The sequence below is a fragment of the Cololabis saira genome, chromosome 9 (genome assembly GCF_033807715.1).
Source record: "Cololabis saira isolate AMF1-May2022 chromosome 9, fColSai1.1, whole genome shotgun sequence".
NCBI lineage: Eukaryota > Metazoa > Chordata > Actinopteri > Beloniformes > Belonidae > Cololabis > Cololabis saira.
Genome location: NC_084595.1, coordinates 19,987,875 through 20,006,322, shown reverse-complemented (window position 1 = coordinate 20,006,322; position 18,448 = coordinate 19,987,875). Strand labels below are relative to the sequence as shown.

The window sequence follows — 18,448 nt, the reverse complement described above, 5'->3', positions numbered from 1 at the left end:
TGCTCTTTTCTTCCGAGCCGCAGCGAATGCATCAAGACGTGAAGGCGAGTGAGGATAAAAAGTCCCGTCTGATCCGCCTGTCGGGTCGCAGGTTTACTTCAGACACCCAAATATACGCAAGCACGGAGAAATATGTTTTATTCCATAATATATCTCCTTGAAGCTGCATTTTATTTCAAAGACTTAGAACCAATTAATGATTGCCAGTGGTCATTTTGATCTAAACCGCGGGGGTGATAACGGCCCTCTGCGTGGTGAGTTTCCACGGAGGGGGAACTTTCTTCTGATGATGTGAATGTTTCTGGAGCCTGATTGCAGGTAATAAATAACTCCGCTCTCCAAAGGCCCATGTTCGGTCACAGATTAATGATGGTGTCGACCTGGTGACACATCTTGTTACTGAGTGTACAAATAAAAGCCAACATGTGGATTACACCTGTGTATCAGTCACTCTTTAATCCTTCACACCGCCGGGTTCGTGATGAAATGAGGTTTCAGCAGATTCTCCTTTTGTATTTAGTCAATCTCAAGAGATTAAGGGAAACAAGCAGGTTGTATCGTTTCCCATGGCCTTGGATTTTTCTCACACGGGCCATGAAGTCCTGCACAAAGTCCCCCCCCCCAGTTAGTGCACTCACATTCAAGGCATCGTTAAAGAGCTGATATCGAGCGTTGGGAATGATTTCAGCAAGATACATCAACAAGGATTAGTGCCACTGACTGGATGACGGATTCAGTGAGACGTTACTGTGTTAACACATTCAGAAAGTAGTTAAAATATTAATAAAAAGCCTTTTCTGAATCCTCTGATCAATCTGATTGGTATTTGTGATCACTTGATGCCACGTTAGCGGGTTTGTGCGGAGGAAGGCAGCAGCACGCCGTCCCCGGCCTCCAAACTCACTGTTCTCACTGAAGTAAAGACAAGTTTTCCAGTAAAAAGAAACAAATCAAGAACTTGATTATCCTCCCTTGATTTTTCAACAATAGAAAAATTGAAAAAGACTGCACCAAACTGGCACCAGTATTACCGTTTTCCGGGTTGGAAAACAGCCTACTTGCACTGGAGACCGTTTTTCCGATGTCGGCCAGAGAGCGCAGGTTGGACTTCTTGGTCTGGTGGCGATGTTTCCGTAGCAACGTGTACATCACCTTGTCCTTCAGCTCTGCCTTCAGCTGGCCGATGTCTATCTGGTTGTCGGTGACCATCTCTGAATGTGCGGAGAGAGGAGACGGGAGGGAAAGCATGAGAAAACCTCACCTTAACCATCAGGGAGATGTGCTGGTCCACATCTGTGGAAGCGATTTCCACTTCTCACGAACAGTGCTCTCTCCATCTCTGCCTTTAAGTCTAATCTAAAGAGCCACTTTTACTCCTTCAAACCAATAATTCCTTATTTGTTGTCTGTCCAGGAACTTTTGTCTGTCCTTCTGACTTTCCTCCCTTTTTTATCTTTATTTGTGCATGTTAAGCATTATTTTCTGTTTTAAATTCCTACAATTGTTGTGCAAATGCCATACAACTAAAATTTACTTTCTGATAATTTTGCATAAAGTATCAAGAGTGAAATGTCAATGTTGACGGTCAGTTTTTTCCTATAAAGCATCCTCCTGATTTTACAACACGGTTAAAGCAGACACCCACGTCAGTGTAAAAAGGTTTTATCGACGTGTAAGGACTCGTTTAGTGCCTCCGAGACTGTGGCGCTTCTGTACGAGTGCCTTGGTGACATCATGAAGAGGCTCCATCTGAAGGTCTGCACTATTTTTAAAAAGAAGGTCAGAAACCTGAATGCCGACAGAGAGCAGCCTCGGGGAGAGTCTCTTCCTGCGGAAGGGTAGCGCAGCTAATGGCCCATCCGTCAAGTCGGCGGGCCTCAAAGCGAGAGGCCCAGCGCCTCCCGGCCTGTGCAGTCCACCCGGCACACTCAATTACTTCGCATTAATCAGCCCAAGTGCTAGCTCTTCCTCCTGCTTCTTCATGCAGACAAACACGACAGGATGGTGGCGTGACATGGTGGGCCAAAGACACAAACTCCTCTCAGAGCAGCAGGAGACGGGCGACTGTGTCGACATTTAAAACTACTGTGAGTATTGTCGTTTGGAGTTCAGCGTAGCCGATACATCCGCTCCGTTCGTTATCTAATCTCAGAAGAAATGAGTGAACGAATAAAGAGTCTGGATGTGCAGCGGAGCATGAACATGAACGTCCCTCTGCAGGCCAGCTCTTCATGTATCCTGCTAATCGGGGGGTGATAAAAATCTCACCGGCAGACGGGTTCTTGTCACACAATCAGGAACTTGCTGACCTTCATCGGGAATAAACCAAGCAGCAAAACACAGGCGAAGCGGACAATAGAGCTGCCATCGAAACAAACATCCTGAAAAGAGCTGCTCCGTCTGTGTTCAAAGTAGGCTCTGATGGATGGATGGATGGATGGATGGATGGATGGATGGATGGATGGATGGATGGATGGTCAAAGTTACTCTGCTGATATTCAAAACTTAAGAAAATGCTTCACTGGAGATCAAATTCTCCCAGGAGTGCAAGGGGGCATCATCAGCTGTTAAATCATGTTTCAAGGCTCAACAAGGAAAAAAAACCTAAGCTAGATTTATTTACATGTCTCGTCATGTGACACAGATCATATAAAAACACTTAAAGGGGACCTATTATGAAAAACACGTTTTTTCTTGTTTTAACATATATAAAGTGGTCTCCCCTCACCCTGCCAGCACAGGGGAGACAAAATACCATGAATTTCTGCAAGGTCTCTGACCCCCGCCGGACTGAGTCCCCCAGTGTCACGTGGTTTTTTTTGAGCCGATTAAAATCTGCTCCCGTCGTGACGTCACGACGGGAGCAGATTTCCAGAGGTTCAGCCTCCGCTGCTGAAACCACGCCCACAACCAGCTCTCTCCGCTGCTGGAGCGGTGCTTTCTTTGAGCCAGTCGGACGCGGCGCCGCGGCGGAGCGGATCCGGGTTAAATCATCCAGGTTCCCGGGTGGTTTGGGAGCTGGGTCCTCGGGGGTCTGTCCCAGGCTGGACCAGCTTCACCCTCCGAGATTTTCAGGCAAATCTGTCGGTTTGATCCCCGGTAACCGAGGATTCGCCGCGGATACGCTCCGGAGCCGATCTGTGCGCCGGCCGTGGGGTTGCGGCGCCCGTCGCACAGTATCCGCCGGGCAGATCCGGCTGAAATTCCGCTGGTCGGTCCCCGGGAGTCCCTGCTACCAGTCCAGGCGGGTTCCTGCGGTCCCGGCCGGTCGGAACCGGTCAGATTCCCCCGTTAAAGCCGCGGTGCGGCGCTGCTCTAGCAACGCTGCTCCCGGGCGCCCGGCGTGGCTCCGGGGCCAGCGTTCAGCATCCGCCGGGTAGATCCGGCTTAAATAGTGCATAAATGTTATTTATATACAACTCATATTTTATTTTTTAACAATAAAGTTTCCATTTGTGAAAATTCAGTGTTGTGATAATTTACAGGCTCGGGCTGCTCCTCCCCTGCTACACGTCATTCAGGGAGCCAATCAGCACAGAGCCTCATTATCATACCCCCCCCCTTCCCTAAAAATGAGGCGCAGAAAAAGAGGTTAGAAGCGGTAAAACTAGTGACAGGGCCCACAGGCTGGATTTATGATTTATGTAGAAAAAACAAGCTTTAGATTGTTTTTAAGACATTCAAGGCCTGTTTAAAATATACATTAAATGCCATAATAGGTCACCTTTAAACTGCACTGAAAGACTAGTTCATGGCCACCTGTATTTTTGAAATTAAACAGAGCTGATGCAATAGGGGGGTGGGGCCCGATCAGGCCGGATCTGGCCAATCAGAGGAGACTGGGCTTCCCAAGCTTCTGATTTAATGAGCAAAGTATGAAAAAAAAAAAAAGAAATAGCTCATAATTAACCATTTCATGACCTTTAAAGCGGGCAGCAGAGACCACCAGCAGAGCGTATTTTCAGCACATTCCCTTTGTACTTCGAAGTTCATCATCATTGTGGGATCTGTACATTTTCTGGCACATTCTCTATTATTGATGTCCTCAGGACTGAAAAATTAGAGAACAAAGGAGCGATTAGGGGCTGACATACCCACAACTTGAGGCAGGGTGGAGGCCTCAAGGTCGAGCATGATGGTGCCTTTCTCTATGCATGTCCGCAGTTCGAACAGGCTGTGTAGGGACAGCGTTGCCACATGGGGTTTACTCCAGCGTTCACCCCCTTTTTCAACCTTCTCCTCAAACTTGATCCACCTGAACACATGAAAAGATAAAGGAAACAACACAGAAACCATCAACATGCTATCCTGTCGGGGGTAGGTTCAAATTGAAATACTTTATGAGAGGCTCTGGCATCACCGATCTCACCTGTTGCCTTTTGGAAATATACAACCTCATATTGTTAAAAAAAAATGAAAAAAATAACAACTAGCCTGTCTAGTCATGTCTATTCACTGAAATGGCCTCGATACCCCTCCCATTCACAGCTATTTCCACCGGTACAGAATGTACCAAACAATTCACAATGGGGCAGGGACGGGCTTTATGCAATGACTCAGAGGAGCGTCCAATAGCAACTATTCATGGCTGCAGAATTGCTAATAACAGCCTGGATCATGAGGTCCAATCCACGTCGGATGTCTTATGTTGATATTAGTCTGGATGTCGCTTCTCCTACGTCACACCATCCAGTTTTGGGATTGGCTGTTTGTCCATCCAGCAGTCTCCAGAGGCAGTTTCTTCTGCGTACGCTGGCACCGATGCATCCAGAGAAACCAGACTGACCCTTTCTATTGAGGAGGAAAATAATTAAGGTGCTGGCCGGACGGGCCTGCAAGATGTACGAAGAAAACTTTAAAAAGTAGGCCGAAGAAATAAGATTCACTAAGCAACAAAAGCACTTCTGAAATAAAAACCCATCAGCACTTGTGCACGGTCGAGTTGTGTCTCTTTATTCTGCTTGCACACCTGGCAGACAGGTGTTGATCTTCCAGCACTGCCTTGTGTCTTCTTAGAAATCTGGTGCAGCATTAGTCTTTTGGTTTCCCGAACAGCCACTCCGTTACCAGGGTTTAATTTGGCCCATCCAACCTCCCACTTGGCAGACGGTCCACACGACCCAGCGCTTGCAACATCTTCTGCTCATCTGTATTCAGTCCACTTGCTGGACATTGCGTAACTTCTTCTCTGGATATGCTTGCAGAATAATAATCCTGGCAACTTATTTGCGCAATAAGCAGAAATTTGAAGCAAAACATTTTTTTAAATTAGGCACTACAAAAATCTTAACATCTGATGCTTCTGATCTTCCTTTTAATTAATCCTATTTTTTCTCTGATTTATTTATTAAACCTATCTTACTGAAATTAGCACTCGGGTTAAATCCTGCACAGCTGACAGATTTGACTGCCTATAAAGAAGCAAAAATAAATAAATGTATTTTTGTAAATTTTGTCTCTCAGACAAAAACGTTATATCTCAGAGCGTTTTTCTTTTTTTAAATTAATTTGACTTTACGCTAAAAAACAAATAAAAAAAACCCTGCTCATGTTTTCCAGCATGCTCTTGATAGTGCGTTTGTTACAGGGTTAGCTTTGGACCATCATTCATCAATGTTCCTGAGATGTCATCTGTTCCTGCTTATTTGTGGGGTTATTTGTTATTATGAAAAAAGAAGAAATTCCTTCAAGCAAAATTGAAACTGTTATTTTAACATGTTAAAAAAAAAAAAAAAATCATGTTGCTTAAAAAAGACCCGAGCACAAGTAAAAGCACAGAAAAGCAGGATGAGTTGGAAGAAAATGTTATGTAACGGAGTTGCGCTGCTATTCATTCTCCTCAACCGTGAGCCAAAACGTCCGTCCACATGAAAGCTGCTCAGCAGATAGCACATGAACTCTTTTGGTGCCTCAACTGTCATCCACTTTAGCCCTAAAAGAGCCCGACTTAACGGCTCCTAATTATGTTTCAACAATCGCCCCAGCTCCGTCTGATCCGAGACGACTGGTGAGCCACCGAAAAGAAATGAAAAAACCCTGTGAAACCTTCAGTCGCTTGACATTCCAACATTTCTGAGCTAAACTTCAACTCAACAGATTTTTTTTACAAACTAAAAAATAACTGACATTTCACCGTATTCTCCGGACTGCTTCAAAGGGACGTGTCCAGGCTGGGACGTCGGGTCTTACCTGGCCGTCTCTTTCCACTCCATCTCTTGGCCATCCACCGACAGCAGCTCATCCAGCTCAGTGAAGAGTTGTGGGGGTGATGGGCCATCATCGTCCTCTCCTAGGATGAAGCGGATCCTCTCGGCAGCCGGTGAGACTGTGGAAAGGGGAAAAATACTGCGATTCACGGGCTGGCATTGATGCCCATTGGGCACAGGTTTGGGAAAGAGCTTCTCGTCCTCAGCTGGACCCTTCCCCTTGACCCCGGGAGGAGGTGGAGGTGGACGAATTTTAACCATCACCTCCTCTCCGTTCTGCTCTGCATCCTCTTCCTTTTGCCCTCTCTCCTCTTGATTATTGTTGTTGGACATCTTTAAAATCTTAGCAGACACCCCCCCCCCCCCTCTTTAATCTCCACGTGAGATGACCCTTGGCTTGCTAATCACACAGCGGTCCGCGAGGCCACCAGAGTCCCACAGCAGCGGACCCTCATCAAAGTCTTGGGTAGAAGTGACGGCCACTCTCAGCCGCCTGCTCCAGCACTTTGCAGACCAGGTAGGAGGGAGGCTGATGGGGTTTTGGGTTCCCCTCAGTGACAGTGTCCCCACAGCTAGCCCCTTCTCCCTCCCCTTCACTGTTTGAACACCCTTCACTATTGGTCCTGCTGCCTTGGCAAGAAGCCCTGGAAGGCCTCATTAACAATTAGGAAATGTTCTCAAACTGGCCCGTTCTTCAGCTGTGGCTTGCCTTTCCTTCTTTTTGTCTTCTCATTTGAATATTAAGGAGTGTAACACAATAAAAAGAACCCACAACAATTTCAACAGGGCTTTACACCACAATAGTTTTGAGCGCTGTCCAAACATGGAACCTATGGAAGACATGGTCATGAATTGTTCCAAAAGACTGTGTTTAACCCCCGAGTCCAGCGAGTCTATTGATGAAAGAAGGTCCGTGAATGGGCAAAGCTGTTATTATCAGACGCAAACATCTATATCCCGAATTAATGTGCTGCCAATGAGGGAACCAATACATTTCCAAAGCAGCTTATTCAAGTGGGGATTGATTCTTTGCAGGCGGCATGGGACGGCTTCTTTGGGAGAGGTCCAAAAAAGGCCTTAACCCAGTTTACTGCAACACTTTCCATAACAAGAGGTCAAGATATGTTCCTGTGAAAAAAGAAAGAAAAAAAAAGAAAAAGACCATAGGACCATGGGAGTTCTCCCTCTCCACTGACATCGATCCTCCAGATGGGCAACCGAATTGAATCAAGTCTCAACTGAATACCGTCTGGTTTTAATCAAACTGAACTGGAATGAAGTGGATTCATTTGCATTATAATCTGATTCAACTGGACTTGAATTTAGTCGTTTTACTTTTATCAGGTGTGGGATCATGCAACGTAAGTCCGATATTTTCTCCGTGTTCCTGTGAGCACTCTGTCTGGCCTCCACTCCCCCTGCTCCCCGCTCACTCTGCTGTTGCTGGTTGACTTTAGACTAAAACCAATCTGCAGATGCAATCAATGCTCATACAAGCATAAAGTCATTATAAGAAAGAAAAGGGGAAGCTTCTGGTGTGACTGCTTTGTTAAGACTGTTATTTGCTGTTTAATCAATTGTGCACCTCTTAAAATAGCAGCAAGAAAGAATGTAAAGTGGATAGATGACAGAGACAATTTTGAAAGTCAGGAAAAGTATAATATGTGCTCATTAAGGTTAATGCAGCTGTGACTGGGATTTTCGCTGCATCACTTTTGTCTGTGTGACGCCGTACAAAGCACTACTACTACTACTGCTACAACTGCTACTGTTGCTACAGCTGATACTGCTACTACTGTGTCTGCTACTGCTACTACTATTATTGCTACTACTGCTGCTAGTACTCCTACTGCTACAACTGCTATTGCTACTGCTCCTGCTGCTACTACTGCTACTGATGCTAGCACTGCTACTGCTACAGGCAAGTTCAAAGGATAGCCAGCAGGTGGAAATGAGCAGTTTCCTTCTGGTGGACTATAGAATTGCAGATATTATATTTAAACAAAACAATATCAGCTTCCACCAAAGTGCAGGTTTTGGTATTTACAATTTCTATCATGGGGGAAAACACTCCAAATAGTCTGTGTATATATATGAACTAATCACAAACATCCTGCTTCAAAACAAGCTTTGGAAAAAACTCTCAGGCATGTCCAACAGGGAGATGGTCCGAACACAGACCCGGGACACATTGGAGAGATTATATCTCCTGGCTGGCCTTGGTGTCCTCCCAGAAGATTGGAGGAAGTGGCTGTGATTAAGGAGGTCTGGGACTCTCTTCTTAGGCTGCTGCCTCCACAGATTAAACCCAGATAAGCAGAAGATGGATGGACGGACGGACAGACGGACGGGCGGACGGACGGGCGGACGGACGGACGGACGGGCGGACGGATGCACTTCCTTTGAAGTGAGTCCCTCATCAGCATTTTCAGAACAGGTTTGGTTTATTAAATATTGATCAAAACAATGACAAATTCCAATCACCAGGCACTTTATGACAAGACAACATAAAGAATACAGAGATGAATCACACGAATTGATGTTCTTTGTGACGCGTAGCTCCAACCTGACCAGTGACCTTATGAAATACCGCACCTGAAAACCATCACATTAACTCCACAGCTCTCATCGGATGGCCTCAATAAGAGAAGAACAAACTCGACCTTCCTTGTCTAGGGCTCCATGTAGCCTCACGCTGGGAATATTAAAGCAATAAACGATGCTGGGAACATCCCTGTTACACAAGAAATCATGCTGGCATATTCTCTGTAAATCTCTGCATTAACTGACTAAAATGCGACATCATATTTGTTCTGCTCCAGTGTTAATCTTCCCTAAGAGGTTGTTGTTCCTGTCAGACAAGGAGATTTCTGAAATGAAAATGCAGAGATGCTGGACAGAAAGACGATGTTGCTCGAAATGAGTTAGTTAACAGTCGACCTGGTTCATGAACAGGTACCGTTTATATTTAAATGAACATATTTTATATTGCGGCAGCATTGTGGTGCGGTGCGCACATGTGGGACACGCTCAAGTCCTTCACACTGACACATTTTAATTGGTACTTCAGTAGTAATATAAGCTCAACTCTTCTAGAACTGAAATAAGATCCCAACTGTTTTCCTACTTGTGTTGGGAAACTCGGATAATAGAAGACAATTAGAATAAATGATGCAGAGATCCTAAACGGAGCTGATGACTGAGATTCCAGCTACTTCAACCATGCACGCCTGTCAGATTAATCTGCACTAAATTTTATTGAAAACCTTATATATGTTTTAACTGCATTGTCATTGAGGTGTTTGGATTGGGCGCTCTGACACATCTACCCATGTGAGAATCATTTGGGGAGCTGGATTACTCTCAGTTGTTGGAGTGAGATGTCACAGTGTCCTGCAAAATCTCAACAGCTCACGAAATGACAGATTTTCAAAGCCGGGCTGCTAAAGTCTGAAAGGCGGGATTGTGGTATGTCATGACTTCTGATTTGGACTCCCAGATTCATCCTGGCAACCACTGCAAAGGAACTAACTGTGTACTGGGTAGAGCTGAAACTGGGAGGTCGTCAGATCACACGCCCAAGTATCCTTGGACAGAACATAGCAGAAACCCAACCACTGACCACAAGCCAGTGATCTCATGGTGTCGGTCCCAAGCCCAGAATAAAGGAAGAGCAGTGTCAGGGAGGGCATCTCCAACAAAAAAAACTCACAACAAATCAATATGCAGAATACAGTGATCGGCTATGGCGCCCGTAAACCAAAGAGCCAAAAGAACATGCTTGGCTATTGTCTAATCGTCTTAAATGACTGGAATATAAATGTAAAAATGTTAATAAAACAACAAGACTGGGGTGCCTGAGATTTTTGCACAGTACTTTATGGAACTATGGTTTACGTGAGAACTGGACAAACCCCCTGTGACATCCCCCACGGGTCTCTGAAGAGTGTTTCTGAAGCCTCCTTGTCTTCAAACTGGCCGAAAGAACAAGCCCACTTTATGTCAATCACAGTTAACCATTGTAACTTTGGTGACCTAGCTTAACCTGTGATGCAAATCGATATCACGCAACATTCATCCCCACCAAAACTGTCCAAGCATCCTCATTTCAAGTGTCGCCACCAGAACAACACGTCTAACTAGCGCTGCCAGAGCAGAGGACTTTCAGTACAGGATACGTTTGACAACATCTGCTAGTCTCACCCATTCATTTATCCACTCATTCATTCATCGAGCAGAGTGGATGCTGCATACACAGGCTGGAGGCCCGCCGTTGTGCTTTCTGCTGCACAATGACAACAACGGCAGGTACAAGCCAGACAAGCAGATGTAAGATTACTAGGTGGAGGATAAACTGTCTGCTGGCACACACACACACACACACACACACACACACACACACACACACACACACACACAAACACACACTCACACACAAGCTGCAACTAGCTCAAGTCCCTGCTACCTACATAATAACATCTTAGAAGGAATAATTAAGGTGTGTGTTACACACATTCAACTGGCACTCGTACCTGGAGAGGTTTACATTGATTACAGTAAACAGTTAAGACAAGCTGTAAATACTGTGGGGGCTAAATTGCATGGGTACAATAGCCAAAAGTGGTGAGTGTGGGCACAGATTTCAGTGATGTGGGCTCACAGAGAGCACTACTTGTGTATTCCTTAAAGGTGCTCATAGCTAATAAAGAAAATTAGCAAAGAAAGAAAGAACAGGAATTATAAGTGTCATAAAACGAACCATGCAAATTGTAAGAGTAAAAAAACGCTTTGTTGAAGAAAGTAGATAAAAGACTAGATCTGCAGGACAGCAAATGTTTATGATCACCAGATTTCTATGCGACAGAGAAAAAAAGGACAAAAATTATCTAAACTTCTGAAATTGGAACCAAAATGTATATTTTGTGTAAATGAACCCAGGTGCACCTTTAGGATTAGCAGTTTTAGAGTCAGGTGTGAGCAGTTGATTAAGAAAGGGGGTCTCCGAGGCTGCGTTCAGACGCCGTACTTTCAATAACCCTCTCCCCAGGCACCCCGAGGGGTTCCCAAGCCAGCCAACAGATACAATCTCTCTCCCACGTCCGGGGTCCACCTGGGGCCTCCTGGCCCGGTACACCCCCCGCTGTCCAAGAGTTACCTAACAAGACGCCCCAAACTACATCAACTGGCTCCCCTGGCCCGGGTTTCAAAGCGCTACTGCACTGGAACCTGATCTGAGCAAGTCTGATCCAAACCACATACGGATGTGGTTCCCATTTAATCTGAACAGTCTCGTCGCTCCAACAGGATTCCTGTCCTCTCGGCATCCAACCGGTCGGGGAGGATGCGAGTCTGGGTCTGCCAGGTTTCTTCCTGTTAAAGTTTTTCCCTTTCCACAGTGGCCTGGTGCTGGATCAGGACGGGGGATCGTATCAAAGGAAAGTTTTAATGCAGTCTTGTGGTTTCCTTAGCTGGACAGTTACTATTGTTGTCGTAATTTTTATTAGTTTTTTGTATTAGTTGAACTCATTTTGAGTTAAATTCTATATTCTGAGTGGCTCAAAAGGTGAATTTAATTCTCCACCCTCCTGACTCTTGCTCTTGAGGAGGTTTTTATCTGTGGTATTTGGGTGTTTTTCTCTCCACGGTCACCCTGTGCTTGCTCAGGATGGAGGATTGCAGTGAAGTGAAGATCTGTTGGGTTCCTTAGCTCAGCTGTTTTGATAAATTGGCATTATGTGGGATTTTAATTTGGACTATCCTGGAATTGATTAGATCAAATGTAACTGTAATCAACTGGATTAATTTGGAGAATAATTGAACAAAGCGGATTGAGTTTCGCTGGACTGCAGATGACTTTTCTGGTGAACCGGCACCATACAAATAAAGGTGAGGTGAATTAAATAGCCATTTGAACAGAATCTGGCTCTGCAAAGTCTTAAATTAAATTAAAAGGATAGTGAGCCTTTTATATGTAATTATTACTGCAACTATTCAAAGGAAAATCCCTTAGCATGCGACTGGCAGTGAGCATCAAAAGCTGTGCTCGGGATTTCCCAGATGCTGCACACTGACAAAGTCTGACAAAAAGCCAGGCTGATAACAAGACCAGAGCTGGTGTCAATGCGATACTGTCCCACTCCACCGGTTGCTAAGAGAATGGTGGGGAGTGGGCGAGGAGGGCCGGGAGGGGGGTGAGGCTGGGTGCTCACTGAAAGCAAAGAGGGGTGAATGCAAGCACGAAAATGAGGGATAGAAATGAAAATCCCATCGTTCAAATGCAATTTCAAAGCGCTGTGTGCTCTAGCCAAGAGCCACGGGCATACAAAGAGGACTTTGTCCCAGCAGCAAAGGCTCATGGGATATGGGATGGAGGAAGAATGCCTGCTGCCCGGCAGAAAGCTCAGTGTGACTGCCACTAAAGTCCCGTTGAGTCCCACTCTTGACATGCATCCTACAGAAATGCCGTGCATCTTCTATGACCTTTGGCAAGTCCCAGCACTGTACACGCAACAGAGGCGATCTACCAGCAGCAACAATACATGCGGCATTGATGCCGTTCCACGTCACTCGCATGAAAAAGTACGGGAAATGTTCTCTATAACACAAAGTCCGACTGAGTATGCAGGGCAGCGAGCTCAGCCGGGGAACAGGGGTCGGCTGAATGCAGAGTGACACCCTGAGGGAGGTTCACTCAGAGTACTGTAGTTATACCCCGACCGTCTATCTCTGGTATGTTGTTGTGTTAGCTGAGGTGGGCAGCTTCTGATGAGAATGTAACAAACACAAGCTGACAGGAAATAACCTGAAATGAAATGAACGCTGTCGTGTCTGCAGGCGTACTGACTCCACAATCACATTCGCGCTGCGCTTTCCATGTTTTCATTGTTTACCAGGAAACTCTAATACATTACTAAAACCTCAAATATACAGTCGGTTTGACTTTTATATCCAGAATTTTTGAGACAAAAATCTGCCCATATACATTCAGTATTTTAAGGTCTGACGCCCTGATTAAATTCCTTTTTTTGCTTAATTAACACAAAACAAGAGAGACAGAAAAACACATCAAACTTGCCCTGTTGGTAAGTCCCGCCTCCCTTAGTTACTGTTGCTAACTCAGACCAGCTATCAGCGTTGTTTGCAGTTTAACAATGGTGGCCGTCTGTGTGAAAGCCTCGTCCCGAGACTTGTCCCGAGACAAATTGTGGAGACAAAAAGGACCAGATCTCGTTGAGGAGCATTCAAATGGGACTAAAATGTGTCACGGAGGGAAAAGTAAACAATCTACAATTAGATCAGGTTGGTAATGAGTTTAAAGTGGAGGTGAGGGTTTACAGGAAGCTCGTCTTTGCCAGCCTTGTCAAAGATGACAACATCCAGGATCAGCACTGTTCATGCGTCACAAGGTGAAATTAAATGTATTTACTCTTAATTACTTTAATTTGTAAATTACAGATCTACTTTGCTGCAGAACGTCAGATCTACTTTTACCCTCCGAACACTAGATTTAATACTAGGTGCTTAGTAGATCCATAAAGCTAGTAGCGATTATCATTGGCTAATCGTAGCTAGCTAACTTATCTGAGCAAAGGCTGTGTTGCTCCATAACTACTGTGATTAAATAAGTTTATGTAACATTAGCAGAGTCTAAACGCTTTTGTTGCACCGATTTACCTTAAAAAAGAATGTTGACATCCTTGTTGTAACGTAGGCAGCTTCAAGCTCCCTGTGGAACTGACACTCAACAGCCTTTGACTCAACTGTGTTTGAGGGGCGGGTCTTACCAATAGGTCAATTCTGATAGCTGCCACAAAGTAAGAGAAGCAGAGGTCCCAACATGGAGACCTGAGGGACACCATGCTTTGTTTAACTGATATTTAAAGGCACTTGTTGGAGAGGGTTGCTTCCAGCTCCAGACCATCAGCACTGGCGCCCCCCAAGGATGTGTCCTCGGCCCACTGCTCTTACCAGTGAGTGGACAAGTGGACTCAGTGGGCCAGCGACATCAATACTGTCTGCAAAAAGAGGTTGTACTTCCTGAGACAGCTCAGGAAGTTCTACTCTGCCATCATTCCTGTGCACTTCCATCACCGTCTGGTTTGGATCGGCCACCAAACAGGACCGGTGCAGACTGCAACAGACAGTAAAGTCTGCAGAAAAAAATAATCAGGGCCGACCTTCCCTCCATCCAGGACCTGTACAGGTCCGGGGTCAGGACCAAAACCCTCGTCCCGGAGACCGTTCCTTCCCCCGGACCGCCGCTCTGCCGAACTGTCAGCAGTCACAGAGGGTCTGATACTTCAGCAATGTCTGCATGGCTAGAAATATTGGTTCTGTCTTGTAAACACTGAATAAAGTGTACATAAGTTTTTGATTTTTTTCGTGGCATTTTATCTTCATTTATTTATTTATATTTTAGTTCTTTTATTGAATCAAATCAATTTGTTTGCACAAACCTGGCGAATAAAGTTGATTCTGATTTCTAGCCAACGAGTAACAGGCCACGTTACACATTACTCGTAGCGGGACTGAATAATTTACAATGACAGACAGACACTAACTATAACGCCCCTTTGACCCCGTCTAAGTTCAACAAAGTGCCTTCAAACGTAATACGTCTGCTTTCTTCACATGCTGAAGGGTTTCACAATTTCTTGTTAAATGAAAGTTGCGTTGCTCCAAAATCTAATCTTTTCAGGAAACAGAGAAAAAAACAGCCACATTTCTGCATTAACCAGACTAAAATTTCTATCAGTACAAAAAGAGAAGTATATATATTACATTTCCTGACTTTGAGAAACAGAACTCATTTGTGTCTGAGCAAAGATCCTAAATAATCTCTGTAATCCACTTTGAGTGAACATTTGATCCCGTAAGGAAAAGATGGGGAAAATGATTGAAAAAGAGGATTCTCATCAAAATGAGGAGGGGATCAAATAGCTGTAGAGTGGACAGGCTCGTTACCAGGAGGCACCCGTTGTCCCTGCAGCGTCCATCTGACCAAACAAGAGGATTTCATCCCAGACAGACGAGGAACTTCCCCCGGGGGCAGACACGTTTTCCAGAGAGAGAAACGTGGAGCGGCGGGGGGGACAGCAACGGGACATTAGCTATACCGCATGCCTGTCAGTTTCTGCATGCCTGACAGATGGCTGCTCGTTTAAGTTCCCACCGTGTCGACATTTAAAGGAAGAGCTGTTCGGACAAAAGATACCGTCAATAAAAACTGTGCGTTCAAACACGTGGAAAAAAAAGAAAAGAAAGAATCTCGAATCATTTTTAAGCTCGTGGGTTCGCATCACTCCGTTTACGGCTAACTGGGTCTGAGAATGTGACCTTCAGCGAGCAGCACGGACTGCTGGGTACTGTGACATCACAGACTCAAATAAGAGAATAATCCAGCCTCTGCACCTTTATATTCAAACCAATTTATACAATTCTGCATTTGCTGCACGGGCGAGGCAAAACTGCAGCACTGGTTTCAAAATAATGGGGGGGTGAGCTCAGTTAAAATGCTGACTCCACCCACTTTAAGCTCCTTTATGTCTTGACATTTAAAAAATAAAAATATCAACCAAATGAGTATAAGATTTTCAAAGAAACTACTGAGTGACAACACGGTTGGTCCATTTTTTGTTATGCAGTCTGTGGCCAAAACCCAAGTTTGGTTGAGTTCATAAAGCTTTGGGACGCAGCTGAAACCATCAGTACCACAAGTGTCAGGGCTAGCCCGTTTGCTTCAAGCCCTGTCTTTCATGAAAGGCGATGGAGAACAATCATAATCAGTAGCCATCGATTTTTTTTTTACTTTGCTGATTATCAATGTTTACGTTCGAAAGGCGAGAGAAATTCCTCGCTCTCTTTAGCCTCTGAAACTCCGTCACACAGGTGTGTCAAAGGGGACGAAAACCTGCTTCAATCCCTCAGAAAACAAAACCACAGCGACGCCAGCGCCTTGGTTTGTTTACGGTGGCATTGGCAACTCTACTTGTGGAAAATGCGACCATGGCGGCACGGAAATATGAAGCGTGACGTTTTGTTAGCAGTCGACACTCGGGCGGCGTTCTGTGGAAAAAAACCCATTTGAACATAGCTGCTGTTTTGGAAAGTAAAAGCCCGGGTGGGCCGCGTGAAAGAACACCACAAATAGACACGGCTGATGTACATTCACTTGTTCTTCTGATTTGTTGTGTGTAAACACACTTCTGCACATTGTATATAATCTGTCGGGCACGGCTCGTGCAGACCGCGCCGCGCCGCTCGCAGTTTCATGTCAGAGGTCAGCCGTGTTTTAACACGCTAGTGTTCTTAAATGCAAATGTGAAGCGGGCGTCAGAAAAGGTCCCGATGTGACTGAAGTTTCTCTGCTTTTATTTCTTGACAGTTAAAACCACTTCAGCTTTTCTTAAAGGTCTGCTGCTTGTGAGTTCAGGAACATTTGCTGTTTCAGTTAATAATTTATCATTTATTGAGCTATAAAACTCCCGTTTTCATGACCTGTTTTGTGCTTAAACCTCTTCAGTTCTCTCAAGCACTTTTACTGATCATTTCATCAGCTGTAATGCAACAAGGCGTAAAAGACTAAAACCGTTTATGATGCTACAAATCCTTTTTGAACCATTTAAAATAAGGGGAAAAATAATATTGGTGGCTACTACTACTGATGGGTCTGAAGCCAGTCTGGCTTTGTGTTTTCCTTCCAGGTTCAGGATTTAACTAACTCGTTACGCTCTGATTGTATTAAGATAACTGAATATTCATCTTGCATGTTGTTATTCGGCCTCGTAGCGACTCAGCTCTCCAAAAAGGTTAGGTGTCCATCTTCTGAGAAACGTGGTTCATAAAGCAGCGACGTCTGATCAGCGTCCACTGGGACATCGGAGTCACCTGGAAGCATCTTGAAGACCGCCGCCTCTACCTGCAACCTAGGATTAGACGCTCCCACATTTTTAAACCAACAGTTTTTGCGTATTGTGCCTCTCGGTGGTCAGTAGCATCAACCAGATGGCTCAGCTGTAATCTACTCTCCCACCGGACTTCTGTCCAGAAAGGAAATCCTCCTCATCAAGTGATACGTCCACAGGGAGACACCAGTTCTGCCAGGTTCTGGTCCTCTTGTCACGTCATGTGTAAAATTAATTAATGTTCTGCCTCATTAGTGGGATCAACAGACAACGAGAGCATTTTAAGCCTTTTTCCCAAAGGAATATTGTCACGCACATTTTTTATCTACATTGTTTATCTAGTATCGCACATTTTGTAGTTTTAAAAAAATAAAAGAGGACTAAAGACTTAAAAAAAGTCTTTAGTCCTCTTTTATTTACCTTGCAACTTCAACCCAGACCCAAATCAGAGCACTCTGACTTTCAGTCCCGCTGTCCTGTCCGAGCATCCGTGGATCTCAGAGCCTGAGGGTCCAGATAACTAGTTGCAAACATCTGCATTCAAGACCGAAACAAGAGCCGGACAGACTCGGACTCTGCGTTCGGGAGACTCGTATCAGCAGCCGTGAGCGCTGAGGAAAATTCAACCTCCTATGTTAAAAAAAGAACACGCTCGTCACTCAGCAGGACGTGCACGGCTATATCTGGCCACTAAGTGGAATCAGCAACTTTGTTGGGGGTCACTGGGAGTCACGGGGGCTTTTTCTCTGGAAAAGAAAGCAGCCTCCAGGGAAGACGGACACCAAACCTAATCCGCCTTGACGTGGAGCCCATCAGAACTTACTGAGCGGTTTCAGGATGCTGTTGCTGGCCTCATCGTTGTTTTCCGCGTCCGACCTGTCAGACACGTTCTCCGTCAACTTCTCCTTTCTGTCCTTGTGGCCGCCTCTCCGCCGGTGGCGCCTCCGAGGTCGGTAGCTCTTGGGCACTCGGACGCCGATGTAAACTGTGTGGTGACCTGCAAAAAGGGCAAAAAGGAGGATGAACTCCGACATGAAACGTTCCGACAAATTCAAACTGAAGCTATGACGCAGGGACGAGCTGCACAGCCGACCCCTGATGGTGACAATCGAATTCTTTTTCTCTAAGTGCAAACATTTGAGCATGAACAAGAAGGGAACAACAGGCATGAAAGAGCACAACAAAGAGCTGGACAGCACCGGCATCGCAGACCATTAAAGATGCCACGACTGTTCGCATGACTGCACCCCTCCTACCCGCAAGAAATGCACCTTTACATGCGGGTGAACTGGTCAAGTGTTGCACCGTCAGCAATCTTCACCGCGGACTTCAGGTGAA

The 18,448-nt window shown here is 45.3% G+C and overlaps 1 protein-coding gene across 10 annotated transcripts in view; it reads right to left on the bottom strand.

Moving 5' to 3' along the window:
• slc4a4a (solute carrier family 4 member 4a) overlaps window positions 1-18,448 on the bottom strand; it is a 64,524-nt gene that overhangs the window by 33,848 nt on the left and 12,228 nt on the right. For 8 of the 10 annotated variants that reach the window (XM_061730712.1, XM_061730717.1, XM_061730715.1 and 5 more), the window contains 4 exons: window positions 17,934-18,107; window positions 6,190-6,325; window positions 4,095-4,255; window positions 1,032-1,211 (listed from right to left, as the gene is read on the bottom strand). In XM_061730712.1, the coding sequence (XP_061586696.1) occupies window positions 1,032-1,211; window positions 4,095-4,255; window positions 6,190-6,325; window positions 17,934-18,107 (651 nt within the window). The remainder of the gene's footprint in view (window positions 1-1,031; window positions 1,212-4,094; window positions 4,256-6,189; window positions 6,326-17,933; window positions 18,108-18,448) is intronic. The other 2 variants (XM_061730714.1, XM_061730720.1) reach the window with 1 other exon arrangement.